This window comes from Salvia miltiorrhiza, chromosome 2 (assembly GCF_028751815.1).
Source record: "Salvia miltiorrhiza cultivar Shanhuang (shh) chromosome 2, IMPLAD_Smil_shh, whole genome shotgun sequence".
NCBI classification, from domain to species: Eukaryota; Viridiplantae; Streptophyta; class Magnoliopsida; order Lamiales; family Lamiaceae; genus Salvia; species Salvia miltiorrhiza.
Genome location: NC_080388.1, coordinates 51703433 through 51723335, shown reverse-complemented (window position 1 = coordinate 51723335; position 19903 = coordinate 51703433). Strand labels below are relative to the sequence as shown.

The 19903-nt window shown below is 33.8% G+C and overlaps 2 protein-coding genes across 10 annotated transcripts; one reads left to right on the top strand and one right to left on the bottom strand.

Annotated features, from left to right (window-relative positions):
- The first annotated feature begins 4538 nt into the window (after window positions 1-4538).
- Window positions 4539-6100, top strand: LOC131010095 (F-box protein At3g07870-like). The gene has a single exon (XM_057937494.1). It carries the CDS (start codon window positions 4831-4833, stop codon window positions 5995-5997), a length of 1167 nt encoding a protein of 388 aa, XP_057793477.1. The 5' UTR covers window positions 4539-4830; the 3' UTR covers window positions 5998-6100.
- A 273-nt stretch (window positions 6101-6373) lies between these two features.
- On the bottom strand, window positions 6374-10448 carry LOC131010094 (probable magnesium transporter NIPA6). Of its 9 annotated transcripts, none has more exons than XM_057937487.1 (9): window positions 9980-10392; window positions 8996-9052; window positions 8818-8908; window positions 8508-8668; window positions 8300-8427; window positions 7617-7754; window positions 7175-7267; window positions 6972-7089; window positions 6374-6816 (listed from the first exon to the last, which is right to left on the bottom strand). In XM_057937487.1, the coding sequence occupies exons 1-9, from the start codon at window positions 10098-10100 to the stop codon at window positions 6683-6685; spliced, it is 1041 nt and encodes a 346-aa protein (XP_057793470.1). In that variant the 5' UTR covers window positions 10101-10392; the 3' UTR covers window positions 6374-6682. The 9 variants fall into 9 exon arrangements, 8 of the variants coding, with proteins under 8 accessions (XP_057793470.1, XP_057793471.1, XP_057793474.1 ...); XM_057937488.1 differs by having other exon boundaries at window positions 6374-6807; XM_057937491.1 differs by having other exon boundaries at window positions 8996-9464; window positions 9980-10060.
- Between the last annotated feature and the right edge of the window lie 9455 nt (window positions 10449-19903).

Below are 19903 nucleotides of genomic sequence, written 5' to 3'. Positions count from 1 at the left end.
AAAACAAGTATTCAATTTGATTTGTTAACCATTGAAATTAACTTAGAATGTTCAAGTTCTTAATTTCCATTGCCCAAACGCCCTCAAATCGGCCAAAAGGAATAGTTATACGGTGTACAATGACAGTGCACAATTATAGTACACAGTCGAATGCATACACAGCTGCGGGCTAACTACCCTTTAAACGGGGCATATTTTAGTAATTGAGATGCAATTAAGTGAAATTAAGTATTGAAATGTATTGGTAAACATTATATTCAATAAAATGAGTTAATTGTGTTCATATCCATCACTCACTCAAACATATTGAACATATATCATATGTAACTTAAGTGTAGTAAGTGTATATGTTAGTGTGCATATAATAACATCTTAGTAATTTACACGTGTTTCATTAAAAACAAGTATTCAATTTGATTTGTTAACCATTGAAATTAACTTAGAATGTTCAAGTTCTTAATTTCCATTGCCCAAACGCCCTCAAATCGGCCAAAAGGAATAGTTATACGGTGCACAATGACAGTGCACAATTATAGTACACAGTCGAATGCATACACAGCTGCGGGCTAACTACCCTTTAAACGGGACATATTTTAGTAATTGAGATGCAATTAAGTGAAATTAAGTATTGAAATGTATTGGTAAACATTATATTCAATAAAATGAGTTAATTGTGTTCATATCCATCACTCACTCAAACATATTGAACATATATCATATGTAACTTAAGTGTAGTAAGTGTATATGTTAGTGTGCATATAATAGCATCTTAGTAATTTACACGTGTTTCATTAAAAACAACTATCCAATTTGATTTGTAGACCATTGAAATTAACTTAGGATGTTCAAGTTCTTAATTTCCATTGCCCAAACGCCCTCAAATCGGCCAAAAGGAATAGTTCTACGGTGCACAATGACAGTGCACAATGATAGTACACAGTAGAATGCATACACAGTTATCTGGTGCACAATAACAGTCGCACAAATAGAGTACACAGTTGAATGCATACACAATTGCCGCCAACACTATCTCTTCACGACGCTTGTCGACGACCTCATCATCTGAAGACTCATCATCGGAAGACACTATCTGAGCATGCGCGTCTACTGTGTACGCATTATAGTCAAGTGTGCTCAAAATATATACTCCCTCCGTCCCACTAAAGTTGGCTACATTCGTTTCGGCACGGGAATTAAGGAGTTGTAGATTAGTATTTTAAGTGTGTAGTTAATAAAGTATAAAAGTAATAAAGTAAGAAATAGAAGGTGATAAAGTGAGAGAGAGAAGGTAATAAAGTGATAAAGTAGGATAGAGGATGTGATAAAGTATGAGAGAGAGAAGGTAATAAAGTGATAAAGTAGGAGAGAGAATGTGATAAAGTAGGAGATAGAATGTGATAAATATTTCCATTTTAGGAAAGTGGCCAACTTTAGTGGGACGCCCAAAATGGAAATGTAGCCAACTTTAGTGGGACGGAGGGAGTATTATAATAATAATAAATAAATAAATATGTAACTTAATTAATAAAAAATTAAATAATATGATTAATTAGTAATTTAATTAACTAGATAAATTAACAAAGTTAAATATTAATTAAATTTTAATAAGAAATAATTAAGATAATTCATTAATAATATGTCAACTGTGTATATAGTCAAATGTGCACAACATTTATACGGTTGATTTTGATCAAACGTGTACAAATAGAATCATTTATTGGATGCAACTGTGTTTATGTTTATTTTATATTTTTCACACTCAATGTGGTCTTAGACGTGAAAAAAACAAAATTTTATCATACAAGACAATAAATCTCATTTTATATCAATATATTCTTAACTGTGTCATTTACATATACAACACAGTCAACATAAACACACTACGCAATTTAGCTCAACTGTGTAGCTAAGAACACCTTCATATCTCCCAACCGTGTCTTCAAAATCAAGCATTTATTTTAGATTTTTCACACTCAACGTGGTCTTAGACGTGAAAAAACTAAATTTTATCATTACACAACAACAAATCTCGATTTTGATTCCAATATATTCTTAACTGTGTCGTTAATCCCTCGTACTAGATTATCATAGGATAACAAACCCACATGCATGTATAAAAGAACCTCGTCCCCACCTATGTAATCGGATCTCTCCCAATGACCACCATGGCGAATTGCTACACGTCTTGACGACATATCTGCAAAAGAAGTGCATATAAATTAGTAAATGTGTTTTCAACTGTGCACAACAATTAAAATCAACTGTGTACGCATTTTAGTCAAGTGTGCGCAAAATAAATATTATAACAATAATAAATAAATATATAAATTAATTAATAAAAAATTAAATAATAAGCTCAATTAGTATTTTAATTAAGTATCCAAATTAACAAAATTAAATATTGATTAATTTCTAATAAGAAATATTTAAGCTAATTCATAAATAATATCTCAACTGTGTATGTTGTTCAACTATGCACACATTTACACGGTTGATTTTGATCAAACGTGTACAAATTGAATCAACAGTGTACGCATTATAGTCAAGTGTGCTCAAAATGAATATTATAATAATAATAAATAAATATGTAACTTAATTAATTAAAAATTAAATAATATGATTAATTACTAATTTAATTAACTAGATAAATTAACAAATTTAAATATTGATTAATTTCTAATAAGAAATATTTAAGCTAATTCATAAATAATATCTCAACTGTGTATGTTGTTCAACTATGCACACATTTACACGGTTGATTTTGATCAAACGTGTACAAATTGAATCAACAGTGTACGCATTATAGTCAAGTGTGCTCAAAATGAATATTATAATAATAATAAATAAATATGTAACTTAATTAATTAAAAATTAAATAATATGATTAATTACTAATTTAATTAACTAGATAAATTAACAAATTTAAATATTGATTAATTTCTAATAAGAAATATTTAAGCTAATTCATAAATAATATCTCAACTGTGTATGTTGGTCAACTATGCACACATTTACACGGTTGATTTTGATCAAACGTGTACAAATTGAATCAACAGTGTACGCATTATAGTCAAGTGTGCTCAAAATGAATATTATAATAATAATAAATAAATATGTAACTTAATTAATTAAAAATTAAATAATATGATTAATTACTAATTTAATTAACTAGATAAATTAACAAATTTAAATATTGATTAATTTCTAATAAGAAATATTTAAGCTAATTCATAAATAATATCTCAACTATGTATGTTGTTCAACTATGCACATATTTACACGGTTGATTTTGATCAAATGTGTAGCTAAGAACACCTTCATATCTCCCAACTGTGTCTTCAAAATCAAGCATTTATTTTATATTTTTCACACTCAACGTGGTCTTAGACGTGAAAAAACTAAATTTTATCATTACGCAACAACAAATCTCGATTTTGATTCCAATATAGTCTTAACTGTGTCATTTACGCAGAAGCTACTGTGTACTGAAATTTTCTCACCAAAATTAGAAAATAAAACATACAATTGATACATTTGCTATGAATTTAACATACATACCTAAATAAAATCAGAATGCCCAAAGAATTTCGTCCGACCCAAGCTTTTTTGTATAAAAAATCGTGAATTTTTTCAGAATTTTCGTGGGTTCGTCGAGAGAAAAAAATGAGAGATGAAGAATGAATTTTTTCAGAATTTTCGTGGGTTTTCAGCACCAACCTACCTTGTATTTGCAGTTACTATCACATTAATTGATTTGTACGGTGAATCCTTAACATGTGAAATTCTCATTGTTGAGGAAGATAGCTTCTCATAAATGAAGCACCTGCAATTCGAAAATGAGCAAGAGTTGAGAGAGAGAGAGTTAATTAGAGAAGAGAGAGAAAGAGTTGTTGGGTGGTTGACTGATTTGGAAGAGAGAGAAACTCATTTAGAAAAAAGTGAGAATTTCATTTTTCTTTTATTTTTATTCTCTAATTAGTAAGGGTATGTTTGTCTTTTCAATACCTTTTGACCCCTAAAGTCATCTTTTATGTGTGGTGGCTATATAAGTCACAAACTATCTCATTTTGGTTACTTGTGGGAATTCTCACTTTTATTTTTTACTCTTTAATCATACACACCTAAATTATCGTGCCGAAACAAACTAGAACACTTGTTATGGGATGAAGGGAGTAATTGAATGTATTGTGACTGACGAAAGTGTACACCATATAATATAAAGTTTTTTAAAATAAAAAATTAATTTTTCTAAATTTTTTAAAATAATAAAAATTGATTATTTTTTACTCACTCTGTCCTAACTTTTAGTATCCATATTTTCATTTTAGTTCGTTCCATATTTTGATAATCATTTTTATTTTTAATAAAAATATGTGGTATCATTATTCAATTTTTATTATTTTAATATTCACATAAAAGATACATAAATTTTTTTGACTCTTATTCTACTCACAACATAGTCAATTAATTTATTAAAATTTGTGTTACCTTCAAATGAGTAGTAAAAATTGAGTTGGAAGGAGTATAATCGGAGGGAACACTCTAGTACGCTCTAGGTACATTCCACGTAGAACTTGCATCATCCTAAAGGATAACTTGGCCTACCTTATCCACAACGGAAGAGTGAAAATAAATATTAACAGAAAAAAAGGAAAAAGAAAAAGAAGATTGAAGAAAATATCCACTCTTATTTAATCTGTGCCGCACCAAGACTGTCTATGGAGCCACTTTACACTTTATAAATCCACTTCCATCTCCTTCAATTCAATTCAAACCCTAATCAAAACCCCATTGCCATACCTCAACACAGCTCCAAATTTCTTCTGCATAATGGTGTTCATCGTCCCGCCCCCAAAATCCGCCGCCAACGGCAGCGACATCCTGATGAGCATCCCGTCCCACATCATCATCGAGATCCTCTCACGTCTCCCGGCGAAATCCCTCGTCCAGTGCAAATCCGTCTGCAAGCAGTGGCTCGATCTGACCTCCGATCCCTACTTCGCCAAGCTGCATTTCACCAGATCAAAGCCCGGCGTCGCGATCCACCAATCGGAGCCGTCGAAGAACCTCCTCAGAGTCGCCGATTTCGACGACTTCCATGATCCGACGGCCGAGATCGACCTCAAATCGCTCAGCCCGTCCCCCGAAGACGCCGCCATCGTCGTCGACGGATCCGTGAAGGGGCTGCTCCTCCTCCGCGACGCCAATTACAAGCACGAGGCTCTGTACGTGTGCAACCCCCTCACGCGCGAGTACATCGAGCTCGCGAGCCCTAAGCAGGTGGTTCGATACCCTAGCGTGGTGACGCACGGATTTGGAGTGACGAAGCGGAGCGAGGAATTCAAGGTCGTGAGAATCTATCAGGAGAGGGAAATGGATCCGGGGAGCGGGTCCTGCTTGGGAATCCCCAATTCCGAGTGCCAAGTCTACACGCTCGGGACCGCGGAGTGGCGCGGCGTTGGAGACGCCCCTTTCGCCTACGACGGCCGCCTGATCGGCCAGTTCTTCAGGGGGAATCTTCACTGGCTGGTTGAGGATTTGAACGGCCAGGAACTGATCTCCTGCTTCGACCTCGAAAACGAGTCGTTCCACCCGTTCCCGCCCCCATTTCCGGGCAGAAAACTGCTCGGAAGCGTCGGAGTGTTGGATGATTGCCTCTGCCTCTGCGATAACACCTCAAATTTCGAGGTGGATATCTGGGTGATGAAGGAATACGGAGTTGGGAAATCGTGGAGTAAGAGATTCGTGATCAGGAAAATGCCTGAATTGATTGGGCCATCGTTTGAGATCGTTCGAGTGCTCAAGGTCTTGGGAGATGGCAACATCTTGCTGGTGTGGGCGGATTACTGCGTGCTGAATTACTGCAGTAAAAGTGAAGTTACTCAAGAAGTTGACATGGTTCAATCCAGAGGGCCTAATAGCGTTGAGGCTATGCATTATGTGCCGAGCTTGATGAGCCTGAAGAGCTTTGTTATGGAAAAACTTGTGATGTTTTAGTTTTTCTTGTAAATTTCTTCATGAAAATCTGAACTATATTTGATGTTCGGTTTTTCATAGGTTGAATCTTTCATATTAACTTGCTGTTTTCTTTGATTGTTTACTCTCTATTTGAAATGGTGGTTTCCATTTTTGGAGTTGCTGCAAAAGGCTTATTAATACAACATGAAAGCATCTAAGACCGTAGTGTAAGATACATACATGAGACCGTCCAAATGCGTACCGTAATTAATTACCAAAACATATTTTTGTCCTAATTCTCTTAAATAGGAGTATATATTTTACACAACCCAGAGAAACCAAAAGCAAAATCCCAAATGAGAGAGTCCGATTTCATGAATACACAACCCAGAGAAACCAAAAGCAAAATCCGAAATGAGAAAGAGTCCGATTTCATGAATACAGACCGAAGAATTAACAATCATTTACAGATGGAATATGGCCATTCTCCGAGTAACTATGAGGAAAGAATAACAAGGTTGACATAAGCAAGCTAACATCTATGCACAGCTCAAAATGGCTATAACATCATCGTATGTATGTCCTAATGACCGTTGCAAACTATTCCTACAAATCCAATCCTAACACACGGCTCACCTGAAGAGCTTACAGAAAATCAACATGAATATGCTCGCAGCAAAAATAGCATGGCCATCTGCATGACTACTTGTAAGCTTGGGATACCTCACTTGAAATGGTCTTGATGGATTATTGCTACAAACTCCCCATGCAATTCATCATTCTCTTTTTGTTTCCATATCTCGCCATTCGAATGCACAACCCATGATATTTGAGGAAGTGCAGAATAGTCTGCAAAACCTTAACACAGTAATTGTTTTTTTCTGAAAGCCTTTGGTTTATCAAAAGAGTCTGATAGAGACACAGGCATAGGCTTGACAAGCAAGACCAAGTTGCAGCATTATTATGTGAACATGTAAAATGAATGAAATGCCTTGCGACTGTTGAGGCGTTACCTGCAGATGGAAGCTTTTCGGGCTCTCTTGTACCATGCAGAACCATCGTACCAGAAAGCACGGTAATGAATCCACAGAGAACAGAGACGATGTCACTAGCACTCTCACCGGCCCAGTCCTAAAGCAGCAGAAACATATTATTAGTGGTAACCTGAATTACCTCAATGTAACACTACAAAAGGGCCGAACAATCTTGTACTTACCTTGAACATGATGGCACTCACAAAGATTGTAAGCGATGTGAACATGGCATAATAAATGGGAGAAACCACGGCAGTGTTAAATGTGTCTAAAGCCTGTATAAAGACCCAACTGTCCATAATGCAAGTTTGAGAAACAGAAGAAGAGACGAATTATTCCACTCGATGAAATCTTGAAAAGAAATTCAAGTCCTCTTGTGAAGCTATGTTGTGAAAAATTGCTTGTTATAGTTTTGGTCTTTTTGCACACGTCTTTTAATCAATTGGGCAACATTTAATGATGAAATTTCTGTTTTAAGGAATATATCTTACTTTATGGACATCTAGAAGTGAAATTATCCATCCCTCATGCTACGAGCAAGTCTTAAGAAACTATGTGACAGTTAAAAGTAGTACATTAAAATTTAATACTCCAACGTGAAGTTAACAAAATAAATGAGTGTACCTTGTTTAAGTAGATCAACTGAGTGATTATACAAGAAGCCGAAACCATGGCAAATATCCAGGACTGGAAGTGGGCCACCTGACTATAGCCCTCCAGCGTGAGTTTTATAGCTATACCGACTGCTTTGATGCTCATAACCTACAACGAGCAGTAAATGTATCATCAAGCCAGCAAACAAGATCAACAAATCAATCAACTCTTACTTACAATTGAAAGCTTAATCGGCACATTTTGTTTATAATTCACTCGCATTAAAGCACATCTAATTTAGATTGTTCTGACTATTCCGCTCTTCCTATCCAGCTATGTTGAAGGTTTAAGCAATTTGGTGATTGGGGAGTGTCATACGTACAAGGCTTAACCGGAAACTGTTGCACCGTATAATTTTGTTTATAATGCATACTTAAGTTTCTTAAGAAGCAAATGTGATGTGACGATGAGATTTTTTCAGGTCCAGTACCCGCAGAGAAATTTCATTTTATCTCTCCTGCTCCTTTGAGGCAACCAACTTACTAAATCTGAATATGAGGATGGATGCCGCAACTATTCTTACACAAACAACTCAAAATACAAGTTCGTCACATAATTTTAGAGCAGCATCACCTCTTTGAAAAATAAACTAAACAACTTGCTAGGTACATGATGAATTTCACATATAGTAGCAGAGTGTAAATTTTACTTACAGTTACGGATCCGATGATAGAGCAAACACCAATATACACCATTATATTTGTCTGTCCATAGCGTGGTTCACAATACAAAACAAGTACCAACACCACTGCCACTGCTGAAGCTATGTACAAAAGAAACGCTGGGTAGCGAAACGAGGAAAGTATTCAGAAACACTGTCATATCCATTTCAAAACAACACGTATAAAAGCATCCACTCACCTGGTTGTGTTGCTAGATCCCAGATTTGATCTACTGAGCTAATGTTATGTTCACCCGGTGCATGAAGCACTATGATTGTGGAACCCACTATACACAAAACACATCCCAATATTCCTAACTTCCGTAGTTTCTCTCTGAGTAAGAAATGAGCTAAAATAGCACTGCCAATAAAAAAAACTGTTGTAAACTTACATGATAACATGATATTACTTTCTAGTTTCTACCAATCTAGAATATAAATTATAATTGGAAATATGGAACTTTTTTACCACGTGCTCAAAGACAAAAGGATGGTAAAACATGTGTGTACCTTACTATTATACTTAATGCTCCAAGTGGGGTGACGAGAACAGCAGGAGCATACATGTAAGCTACAAAATTGGCAAATTCTCCAATAACCACTGCGCAATTGACAAACGACAAGGTGACTTTGACATACATGGATAGAAACAGCACAATTAACGTATCTCTTTGGGAAAGCAACTTACTAGTGAACATGCCAATCCACCAGAGTGGTTCTTGCAGATATCCATATCCTCCCGAACCTTCATTTTAACACTTTCTATTTCATCAGACGTTCCAGAATATCACTATAATATGTGCACGTGTGAATACATTATTTAGAGACAATACCCCTCATTACTAATGCAATTCCCCAACATAAATTATACTATGAATCAGATTCTATCTAAGGCCTAAGCAACAAGAGGCTATGCCTTCGCACTTGAGACATCCTGATGTTTTAAACTACCTCAAGCTACAAAGAAAATATTATTAATCTAAAATAGAAATCACATTAAATTTATGGTAAATCCTAATCTCCCAAATGTCTTCACCCATGACAAGGCGAAAAATATCAACTACGAGAATGAGACAGAGTGTCTTAACTGCAGCAACGAGCTAGCTAATAAGAGTTGTTGAGTCAATTCAAAATCATATATGGATATTGTTTCCAACCTAGTAAGAAGAAAAGCAATGCAATATTAATACTTTTTAAACAAGTCCGTCTATATAAAGTTTGGCAATCACTTGTTGTTTACAAGAATACATAACATTTCTCTAATGCAATATATTAGGTCCAAAATTATGAATGATCGTGAGAGCTACACGATAAATACATTTCTTCTTAACCGTTCCTCTTGATTGGATCACATCGTCTTCACCTTTATTTAATCTAAGCATGAAAATATGTTCAACATTATATTCCTTCTCCAATCAACACAACCCATAAACAGCAACTCCAATTGAAACTAATAAATTACTCAATCCACTAATGTAACAGCAAAATACAAACAACGACGAAATATTTCGCAAAAAACTCAAGAAATTACCAATAATTGCATCTTTTATGACAATTCAAGCATCAAACTTTGCCCAATATGACAATTCAAGCATCAAAATTTGCCCAATATAACAATTCAAGCTTCAAACTTTGCCCAATTCAAGAGAAGAGAGAGAGAAGTAAAACTTACTGGCGCGAGAGCCGGATGCTCCGGCTCTCTGCAAACCCTTCTTCTTGATGATAAAGCTCGACCCAATAAACGCGCTGGAGCCCACGGCCAGCCCGAGCCCGATTAAGTTGGTCTCAAACATGACCCGACCCGGTCCAAATCTGGCGATGCGGCCTCTCAATCGGTGCTCCCGCGAGCGTATTTCTCATCTGTTGTCCAATTTATTCGGATTTTCCGCGAGATGAAAGGGATCAAGAAATAAAAACAGCTACTTGATGAGCTTTTTTTGGAGAAATCTATATTGTTGCTGTGGCAAGATTTCGTGCGCGTATTATGTGTGTGTATGTGTGCGCGTATTATGTGTGTGTGTGTGTGTGTGTGTGTGTGTGTGTGTGTGTATTGTCAGCTTGTGCTTGAGCTGCCAGTCCAAGTGCAGGGCAGATGTTGGTTGAAAGGGATGTTTTTTTATAGGTTAATTGCATGGTTAATTTGGGGCCTATGGATTTGGAAATTGGAGGGAAAATTTTGCAACTTATAGTAACATTTTATTTCCGTTTCTTGGGCTTTTTGAAGATTTTTATGCTTTGAATCTGCAAAAACTTGATAAATTTTGGTTTAGGGCTATGGCCCATTATTTATTTGCCAGCCATTTATTTTTCACCTATCTAGCACATGCTTAATAATAATAATAATAATAATAATAATAATATTTACGCGGATTTTAGTTGAGTATTTCAAAGTTGTTTATTTAGTCATGCTTTTTAATAATTGGGTGCAATTTCAGTCGGAAATAAATGAAGTAGGTGGTGACTGGTGACGCATAAATGAGCTTATTTTGCAAGAATTGGTTTATTAAGGTACATAATGACTTGCTTAGTTATGTCAGTTCACAACATCTTTAAAAGTATGTTAAATCGTCATTTAAATGATTAACTAAAATTGAAAACCGTTAAATTTATACTCAAATATATATCCATATAATACTCTCTCACTCTCAATTCAATATGCATAAGGCTTGGACATAAATGTTAAAAAACGAATAGTTTATAATAAATTAAGAGAGATAAACTAATTTTTATTGAGGAAATATTTGTTCAAGAAATAGAAGAGATAACTAAATAAGAGATAATTATGTGTGAGATACAATGACATTTGGTGTAAATAATGAATTATGTGGGGATATTTGTTATGTATTGACTTTTTATTTTAGTAAGCGGCCTATTAAAATGGGACGTCCAAATAAAAAACATGACCTATTAAATTGAGACGGAGTGAGTAGTATGTAATAATAGCTACGTATATATAAAAATAGTAACTTTAGTTTTTTATACATAGGAGAAATTGGAGAAAATAAAATAAAAAATTAGTTGTTGACAAGGGTTATTCTATTAAAAAATTGAATTTTTTTAAAGTCATGTTCAGGGCCGTCTCTGAGGGCGGGCCAGCATGGGCGACCGCCCAGGGCCCATCATTTTTGGGGCCCAAAATTTTTTATATTCTCTTATATATACTATTATTATTATGGGCCTAACTTTATTTTTGTGTATACTACTAGCATTGGAAAAAAGAAATTAGGCCCAAAAAAATACATCAAGAATAATTTTGGGGCCCCCAAAAATTATAAGGTCTAATATCATTTTTTGTGTATACTATGCGCATGGACTTGTCATGAAACAATTAGAAGGTCTAATATCTAATACAGGTTTGACTATTGCTAAGGGTTTTGCATCTAATATGAATATGGAGCCAATATTTTAATAAAATGTCATTTAGAATTTGAATATTTTGTAGTTATCGTGGACATAACAATTGTTTCTTTAAAATGTTGATTTAAAGAAATGAAATCATTTGATCATATATTTGGTTTTTTGTTTGATTCGAAAACTTTAAAATCTTTGGATAGTGAAAAATTAAGATATTAATGTGTTAATTTGAAATATACTTTTACTCATGATATGAGTTAGATGATTTATTTATCAAATATAAAATATTACAAATGAAATTGCCAAATAAAATAACTTCAACTATTGAAATTCTTAAATTTATGAAAATTACATATTGTTATCCAAATGTTGCAATATTGTTGACTATGTTTGTAACCGTAGCTTCGGCCGAAAAGAGTTTCTAGAAGTTAAATTGTTGAAGACATATTTAAAAACGTGGATATGGCAAAAAAGATTAAATAGTTTAGCAATTTTTTGTATTGAAAAAGATATCTTAAAAAATATTGAAACAAATGTTCTTATAGATGACTTTGCAAGTAAAAAGGCGAGAAGAAGTCATTTGTTTTTATAATTATTAATATTTTTTTATCGAAATATTATAATATAACTTTAAAAAAAGTGTTTTTTTTTTTTGTATTTTTATGATGGTGAATAGAGGGCCTATTTTTATCGTTTCGCCCTGGGCCTATTTTTCGTCAAAAACGGCCCTGGTCATGTTCCCCTATCTGGTCGATGGTGCTACAGGGGCGAGGATCGTCGAGATGGGGCTCGAGCCCCTCAGACGAGCCCTGTTATTTTTATCTTTGATTATATTTTTTAATTATACTACTAACATATATATTGTCATAAATTAATCTAAATAGTCAACATAATTTGTTCAATTAACGTGATCGTGCTATTAGTATAGATTAGTAAATAACCACACAAACTAGTCAATGTATCTATGTCAGTTTCAAATATATATTCTATCTTATTGTATATAAAATGATATCCCACCGACAAGTCTTCTATACTTACACCATAGATAAGCGTTCTATACATATAAAATGGCATAAAAGAAAATATTCTACTAATTTAAAGAAGCCATCTGCATCATTATATAAACCAGAAAAATGAATATTAGTCAAAAGACTCAAAACATTGTGAATATTAGTGAAACATTACCTAAGTCACACGATATATTTAAATAAATTAATACGGAAGTATTTATATTTTGTGGATTTTAGGCATTGTATAGATCAAAATCACATATTATATATACGTGGACACATAAAAACGTGTCAGAGGTCTTTCAAGACAAATAAAGAAGGATATTATTGTCTCTTAAAAATATGATGGCTTAGAGTTCTCACATTTTTTTTCAAGCAAAACGAGCAGGTGTGTCATTAAATTCAAGTCACATACTTATTCATATTTGTGTAATTATATATGTATTTGTGTGTAATTAAATGCATATTGAGTTCAAACTAATGAAACTCGGGTGATGAGTTCTCTGCCTAAGAAATCTTAGAATAATATTTTAAATATTCATGCATATATAATTATTATAGCTACCGCAAATACAGCAACCAAGGTAATGCGGAAAACTCAAGCCCTAGTACGCTCATAGAGATTGATATATTTACCTTGTTCCTCTATTGGATTTTGAAATACGCTACTTTTTTTTATAAGAAGAGATAATTTCCCTTTCAAAATACATTGCTCCTTTCAAAATACATTGCTCCTTTTTCGAAATACACTAACCTTGGGCCGTAGAACTCGTGTCTGTAGTGTTGATTGAGTTTGAGGATGTCCGTATTTATTGGGTTTCACTTTCTTCGTCCCTCGCAGCCACAATGTTTTACTTCTCTGTATGTGTATCGTATTTGGGTCGTCTACGTATCGTATTTGGTTTGTAACTAACACACGAGAGTACCCTAGGAAGTTAATAAGAATGGATATGTTTGTCTTTTTTAAAAAACTAGTGTATAACCCGTCGAAATTTCGACGGGATTTTAAATTATAATTTAAATTATTTATATTATTTTTGTATAATATAATTAATTTTTAATTAATTTAGTTTGATGTAATAGAATTTACGCTATAATAATCTTAATTATATTCGTTAATTAAAGGATAACTTTTTGTTAGAATAGTAAAAATACCCGTTTATATAAATTTTGTACATTTTTAATATATTAATGGAAGAATTAATTTAAGATCTCATTTTTCATCTAAGCATCATCTCATCTCATGATCATCAAAAATTCGAAATACGATATATGACTTTTGAGCATTATCTCGTCGAGATCCTAAAATACTATGTTTGACTTAATGCGTCAATCGTTTGAACATCTCTATCTGATGCTTTAAATATATCATAATTCACTTCTAAACATCATTTTCATTATGGGCTTGAAAGACCAGGGCTGGCTTGTGAGATTATAACTAACTTCTAAACATCATCTTGTATAGAGCTTAAAAAATCACCATTTGTACATCATCATATTTAGAGCTTAAGTATCATAATTGAGTTTTAAGCATCATTTCATTTGGAGTTTGAAAGAATAAAACCGATTCGTGAGAATAATCTTGTTTGAAGTTTCAAAGACTATAACTAAGTTCTGAGAATCATCTCGTCTAAGGCTTGAGAAAATTGATGTGATATTCAAATTATATCATATCAATTTATTTAGTATTTCAATTGGTAAATTTTCATAAAAAAAAAAAAATCAATGTGTAATAAAAAAATTATGCAAAATATCTTATTTCATGACCAAATTAAAATGAAGAAATAATTTATTTAATCACAAGTATTTATTTTTTTTTAAATTAAATAATTTTTTATTCAATTAAATAAATTTGATCAACTTTTATTGCAATTTAAATTGTATTAATCTCAATCACTTCACCAATTAAATGTGAATTTTTGGTTTGGAGAGTAAGAACGTCCTTTTATATAGATTTTATTTTGGTGAAATCTCATAAAAAATCAATGTTCGATGAGAAGATTTAGATAAATAAGAATGAATAAATATGAAAATGTTTAGAGAATTAGGATAAATAAAAACACAAAAATATGGTGATGCCACGTAGGACTATTCCATTTTCCTATTAGATATGTGATGATTTTAATACTTATTATCGTCCTAAACCCATATAATAATATCAACTAATTTCTCGAATTTGTTTAAATTTATAAAATATGTATATAAACAAATCAAACAATAAGAACCTATTTATTTCAAATGTATTTAAATATATTTTTATTATTTTTTCAAAGTTAAGTATTTTTTTATTTAGATTTTTAAATCATAAAGTTTAATAATCATTTTTTTTAAATTGTGAATTGTGAGATTTAATATAGATTCAATATATATGAGCATGTGTTAGATCAATTCGAGAATGATAATTTATTTGAAATTATTTTTCATGACCAAATTTAATTGAAGAATCTATTTATTTTAAATGCATCTGAAAAGTATCCTTTTATTTATGTTTTTTTTCGTGGTGAAGTTCAATGAAGATCAATGCGCAATGATAAAATATCAATGTGGGAACGTTGATAATTGATAAGCTAATATATGAATGAAGATTAAGCCTTTTATTTAGATATAACATTATGAGATTAATGTGGAAATGCATATTTATTTCAAATTATTTTACATGAAAAATTAAATTAAAAATTTTATTTATTACACATATATCTTAGTATAAATTCTATATATGAGAATGTGTAAGATCAATTCAGGAAGGATAATTTATGTGAAATTATTTTTCCTGAGTAAATTAAATAGAAGAATCTATTTGTTTTAAATGCATCTCAAAAGTATCCTTTTATTTATGTTTTTTTTCATGGCGAAGTTCAATTAAGATCAATATGAGAATGATAAAATATCAATGCGGGAACGATGATAAGCTAATATATGAATGAAGATTAAACATTTTATTTAGATATATCATTATGAGATTAATGTGGAAATGAAGATTTATTTCAAATTATTTTATACGACCTAATTAAATTGAAGAATTTATTTATTTTATATATATCTTGGTATCATTTTCTTTATTTTATATGATCAGATTAAATTGAATAACTAATTTATTTAAAATACATGTAAGTATTATTTTATTTATTTTATAAGATCAAATTCAATTGAAGAACTTATTTATTTCAAAAACATCTATACTTATATTTAGGTTTGCAAATATCGAAATCTAATTACAATTTTTTTAGATCTTGAAAATTATTAAGTTTAACATAAATATAAATTTAATGTGAAATACTATTGCAACTATAAAAAAATGTGGTAAACTATTTTTTTATCTGAAATACATATTATAAGTATTTCTTTATCAAGATTTTCTCATGATTAAATTTAATAGAATATCAATGTGGGAAAGATAGATGATCTAATGTATTCATGAAGATTGATTGAGCCTTTTATTTAGGTTGTGAATTGATGAAGTTTAGTAGAAATTCAATGTGGGATATATGAAAACAAATGTAAAAGTATCATAAAGTGTAGAATTGAGAGTGAAACAATACTAAATTGTGAAAGTGCCACTTATGATAGAGAATAGTGAAGAGCTCTTCAATATGTAGCTCTTTATATAATCAATAGATTATTTATTTAAAATACATCTAAGCATCATTTTATTTATTTTATATGACCAAATTCGGCAATGGTAATTTATTTGAATTTTTTTTTATTTAAATTTTGAATTGTGAGATTTAATGTAGATTCAATATTTGTTAGAATATTTTAGATCAGAGTTAATGAAAAAGTATGACTTGCGCAAAGTAGCGCCGCACCTGAAGGCAGTCAGGCTCCGGTCGCCGCTGCTCGCTGGGGCCGCCAAGGCAAACACGCGGTCTCACGCTCCTCTCGCACGCACCGTTCGCCGCTCTCCCTAAAAGCAGTCACGCCGTCCCCACCGTCCAAGCCGCTGCAAAACAAGATCTGGCGTCGAAAAACCAGATCTAACCGGCGCCGCTGCTCGCGCTTCCTCGCCGCTGCCCACCGCTCATAGGTACCTCGCCGCTGAGTTGTCCAGCTCTCCAGCAGAGTCGCCCCCAGCAGATCTTTAGGCTGATTGGTGCCTCGCCGCTCCCTAAAGGCACTCACGCCGCCGACCGCTGAAGACTCCGCCGCCGCTGCTCGCGCCTCCTCGCCGCTGCCCGCCGCTGATTGGTGCCTAGCCGCTGCTGTCGTCCAGCAGAGGCTCCCCAGCAGAGACGACACGCAGTGTTAAATTGCAGCGGAGGAAGATCGAAGACGCATCACGGCAGATTCACGCAGCCGCCTCGCCGCCGCTGCTCGCCACTGGTGCTCGGCTCCGTCGCCGCTGCTCCTAAACTGCCGTTCTCCTGCCGGTGATGGATTCGAGTTCGCCGGAGGTCCATCGTGACAAGGAGGGCCTCAATCTTCCACTGGTATCTTCTAATTTTGACAGGTCTCGATCTAAGTCAACTGAGATTCGCCTACCACAAAATCAACAACCGAGGATTTTGGAGCAGGGGAATTTGAAACTTGACGAGGTTTGTTTGTCCTCTACAATACCGTCTGAAGGAACAGCTTCTGTGCCTAACTACACAAAGCTGCCGCCACCAGAGGGTAGGATTTCCTACGCCTCGATCATGCAAAACCGGGTTGAACGACCTCCAGATTTACCGGCGCATAAATTCTCAGCTCTTAAGGCCGAGAAACTTGCTGATGGGTTCTCTCTCACCATTCCAAAACAGATGTATCAAAAACGTATTGCTGAATTCAAATTCTCTGTTATTGGAAGGGTGTTACTACGGAAAGGAAGCAAGCCACAGGCGACACATCAGTTGAAGCTTGAACTCAACAATTTGTGGGGTATCCAATCAGAGTGGAAGCTTCTCACTTTGGGTAAGGGTTTCTTCACCATGAAATTCTTTACTCTTGAAGATAAAAAACTTGCGAAAACCAAAATTGTTTGGGATCTGGCTGCGGGTTCCATCCGCCTCCGCGATTGGGTGCCATGTTTCAATCCCTACAAGGAAGTCTCTTCTATTTGTCAAGTTTGGGTTCGGATTTATTACCTTCCGAATGAGTTTTGGGATCCTGAGGTAATAACAGCAATCGCTAGAATTATTGGTTTTCCAATCAAAATTGATGGTGTATCAGCTTATGGAGAGGTCGGCCATTTCATTCGTGTGCTTATTGAACTGGATCTCGCTCAGCCATTGCAGGAATCGATGCTTATAGATTGTGAACATCCTTTCTATGTTGAGTTTAGCTATGAACAATTGCCTTTCTTTTGCTCGAATTGCCGCATCACTGGACATCAGGTGGAAAAGTGTACAAAGCTTAAGCAGAAGGACAGCCAGGACAGTAAAGAAGCTCTGGAAGCAGATCAGAATGTCGCAATTCCTATCGAGTCTTCTACTGATAATGAAAACAAGGGCAACAAGGTGTCGGTTAAGCCTAAAGCTCATTTGGCTTCTACTTTTGGGAAGAATCATGATAAACCTGCTGCGGTTTGGTCAAAGGTTGCCGAACAGGCGGTAAAAAAACAGGTTGCTGCTCCGGTTCTTGAGAAAGAGGCTGTCGAGACGCGAAATGCATTTCAGGCTCTGGATTTGGAGAATAATGAGGATACTTGTTTGGATATGGGCGTGGATCCTATTTCTGGAACGTCTTTCGGGATTCATTCATCTGAGCCGGATTCGTTGGAAAAAATCATGGTTCCGATTCAGGGGGATAAAGATGTGATTAAAGATAGTGACTTGGTCATTAACGAGGAAGACTCGGATGTGGAGGAAACTTTGGAAATGGAGGCTCCGGATGGCGCGGATTTGAACAGACTTTTTTTTGACGACACAGCTGTTGCTCTCGAAAGTGACCCAAATTTGGACAAAAACGGGGGTGTTCCGCATGAAGGTAACAAAGATTTGTCCGCTCTTGCCCCGGACAATATTACTAGTCGCATTTGTCGATTAGAGGAGCAGGTTAGTCAGGGAATGCAATTACTCTCGGACAAGACGACAAAGCGAGGACGTGGCCGCCCAAAGGGCACGGGAAAGGGCTTGGGAAGTGAGCCGATGCAAGCGGTTCCGGAAGGTAGCATAAAAGGTCGCCTCAGGAATGCGGGAGAAATGGGCTACAAGCCGAGTAACTTTGTGGTTGATTGTAGCTATAGTGATAGCATGAGTGCAATGAATAATATAGTTCATAGACGTTGGTCAGATGAAATGGACGACTATCCTGATTTATGGGATCACTAGTATCTTCAGGTTTCTTAGTTTAACGATCTCTTTTCGAGTTTCGTGCCCTTAGTCTGCGTTTTGTGCTCTCAAGGGATTCTATTTTCTTTTTCTTTTATAATAAACCAAAAAAAAAAAAAAGAATATTTTAGATCAATTCGGGAATGATAATGTATTTGAAGTAATTTTTCATGAGCGAACTAAATAGAATAATCTATTTATTTTAAATGCATCTTTAAAGAATCCTTTTATTTATATTTTTTAATGGCGAAGTTCAATAAATATCAATGCAGGAATGACAAAATATCAATGTGGGAACAATGATAAACTAATATATGAATAAATATTAAGCCTTTTATTAAGATATATCATTGTGATATTAATGTGAGAATGAAGTTTATTTCAAATTATTTTACATGATCAAAATTAAATTGAAGAAATTATTTATTTCGTATATATCTTAGTATCATTTTCTTTATTTATATGACCAAATTAAATTGAATAACTTATTTATTTAAAATACATTTAAGTATTATTTTTTTTATACGACCAAATTCATTTGAATAAGCTATTTATTTCGAGAATATCTATACTTTTATTTAGGTTTTCAAATATTGAAATCTAATTATAATTTTCTTAGACTCAAATTATGAAGTTTAGTATAAATCTAATATGAAAAACTATTGCAACTATAAAAAAAATATGGAATACTATTTATTTGAAATACATATCATAAGTATTTCTTTATCAAGGCTTTCCCATAATTAAATTTTATAGAATATCAATGTGAGAAAGATAGATGGGCTAATGTATTCATGAAAATTGACCCTTTTATTAAGGTTATGATAGATGAAAACAAATATATAAATGTCATATGGTGTAGAATTGGAAGTGACATTTATACACCATATGACATTTATACATTTATTTTCATCTATCCCACATTGAATTTATACTAAACTTCATCAATCATAATCTTAATAAAAGGGTCAATCTTCATGAATACAT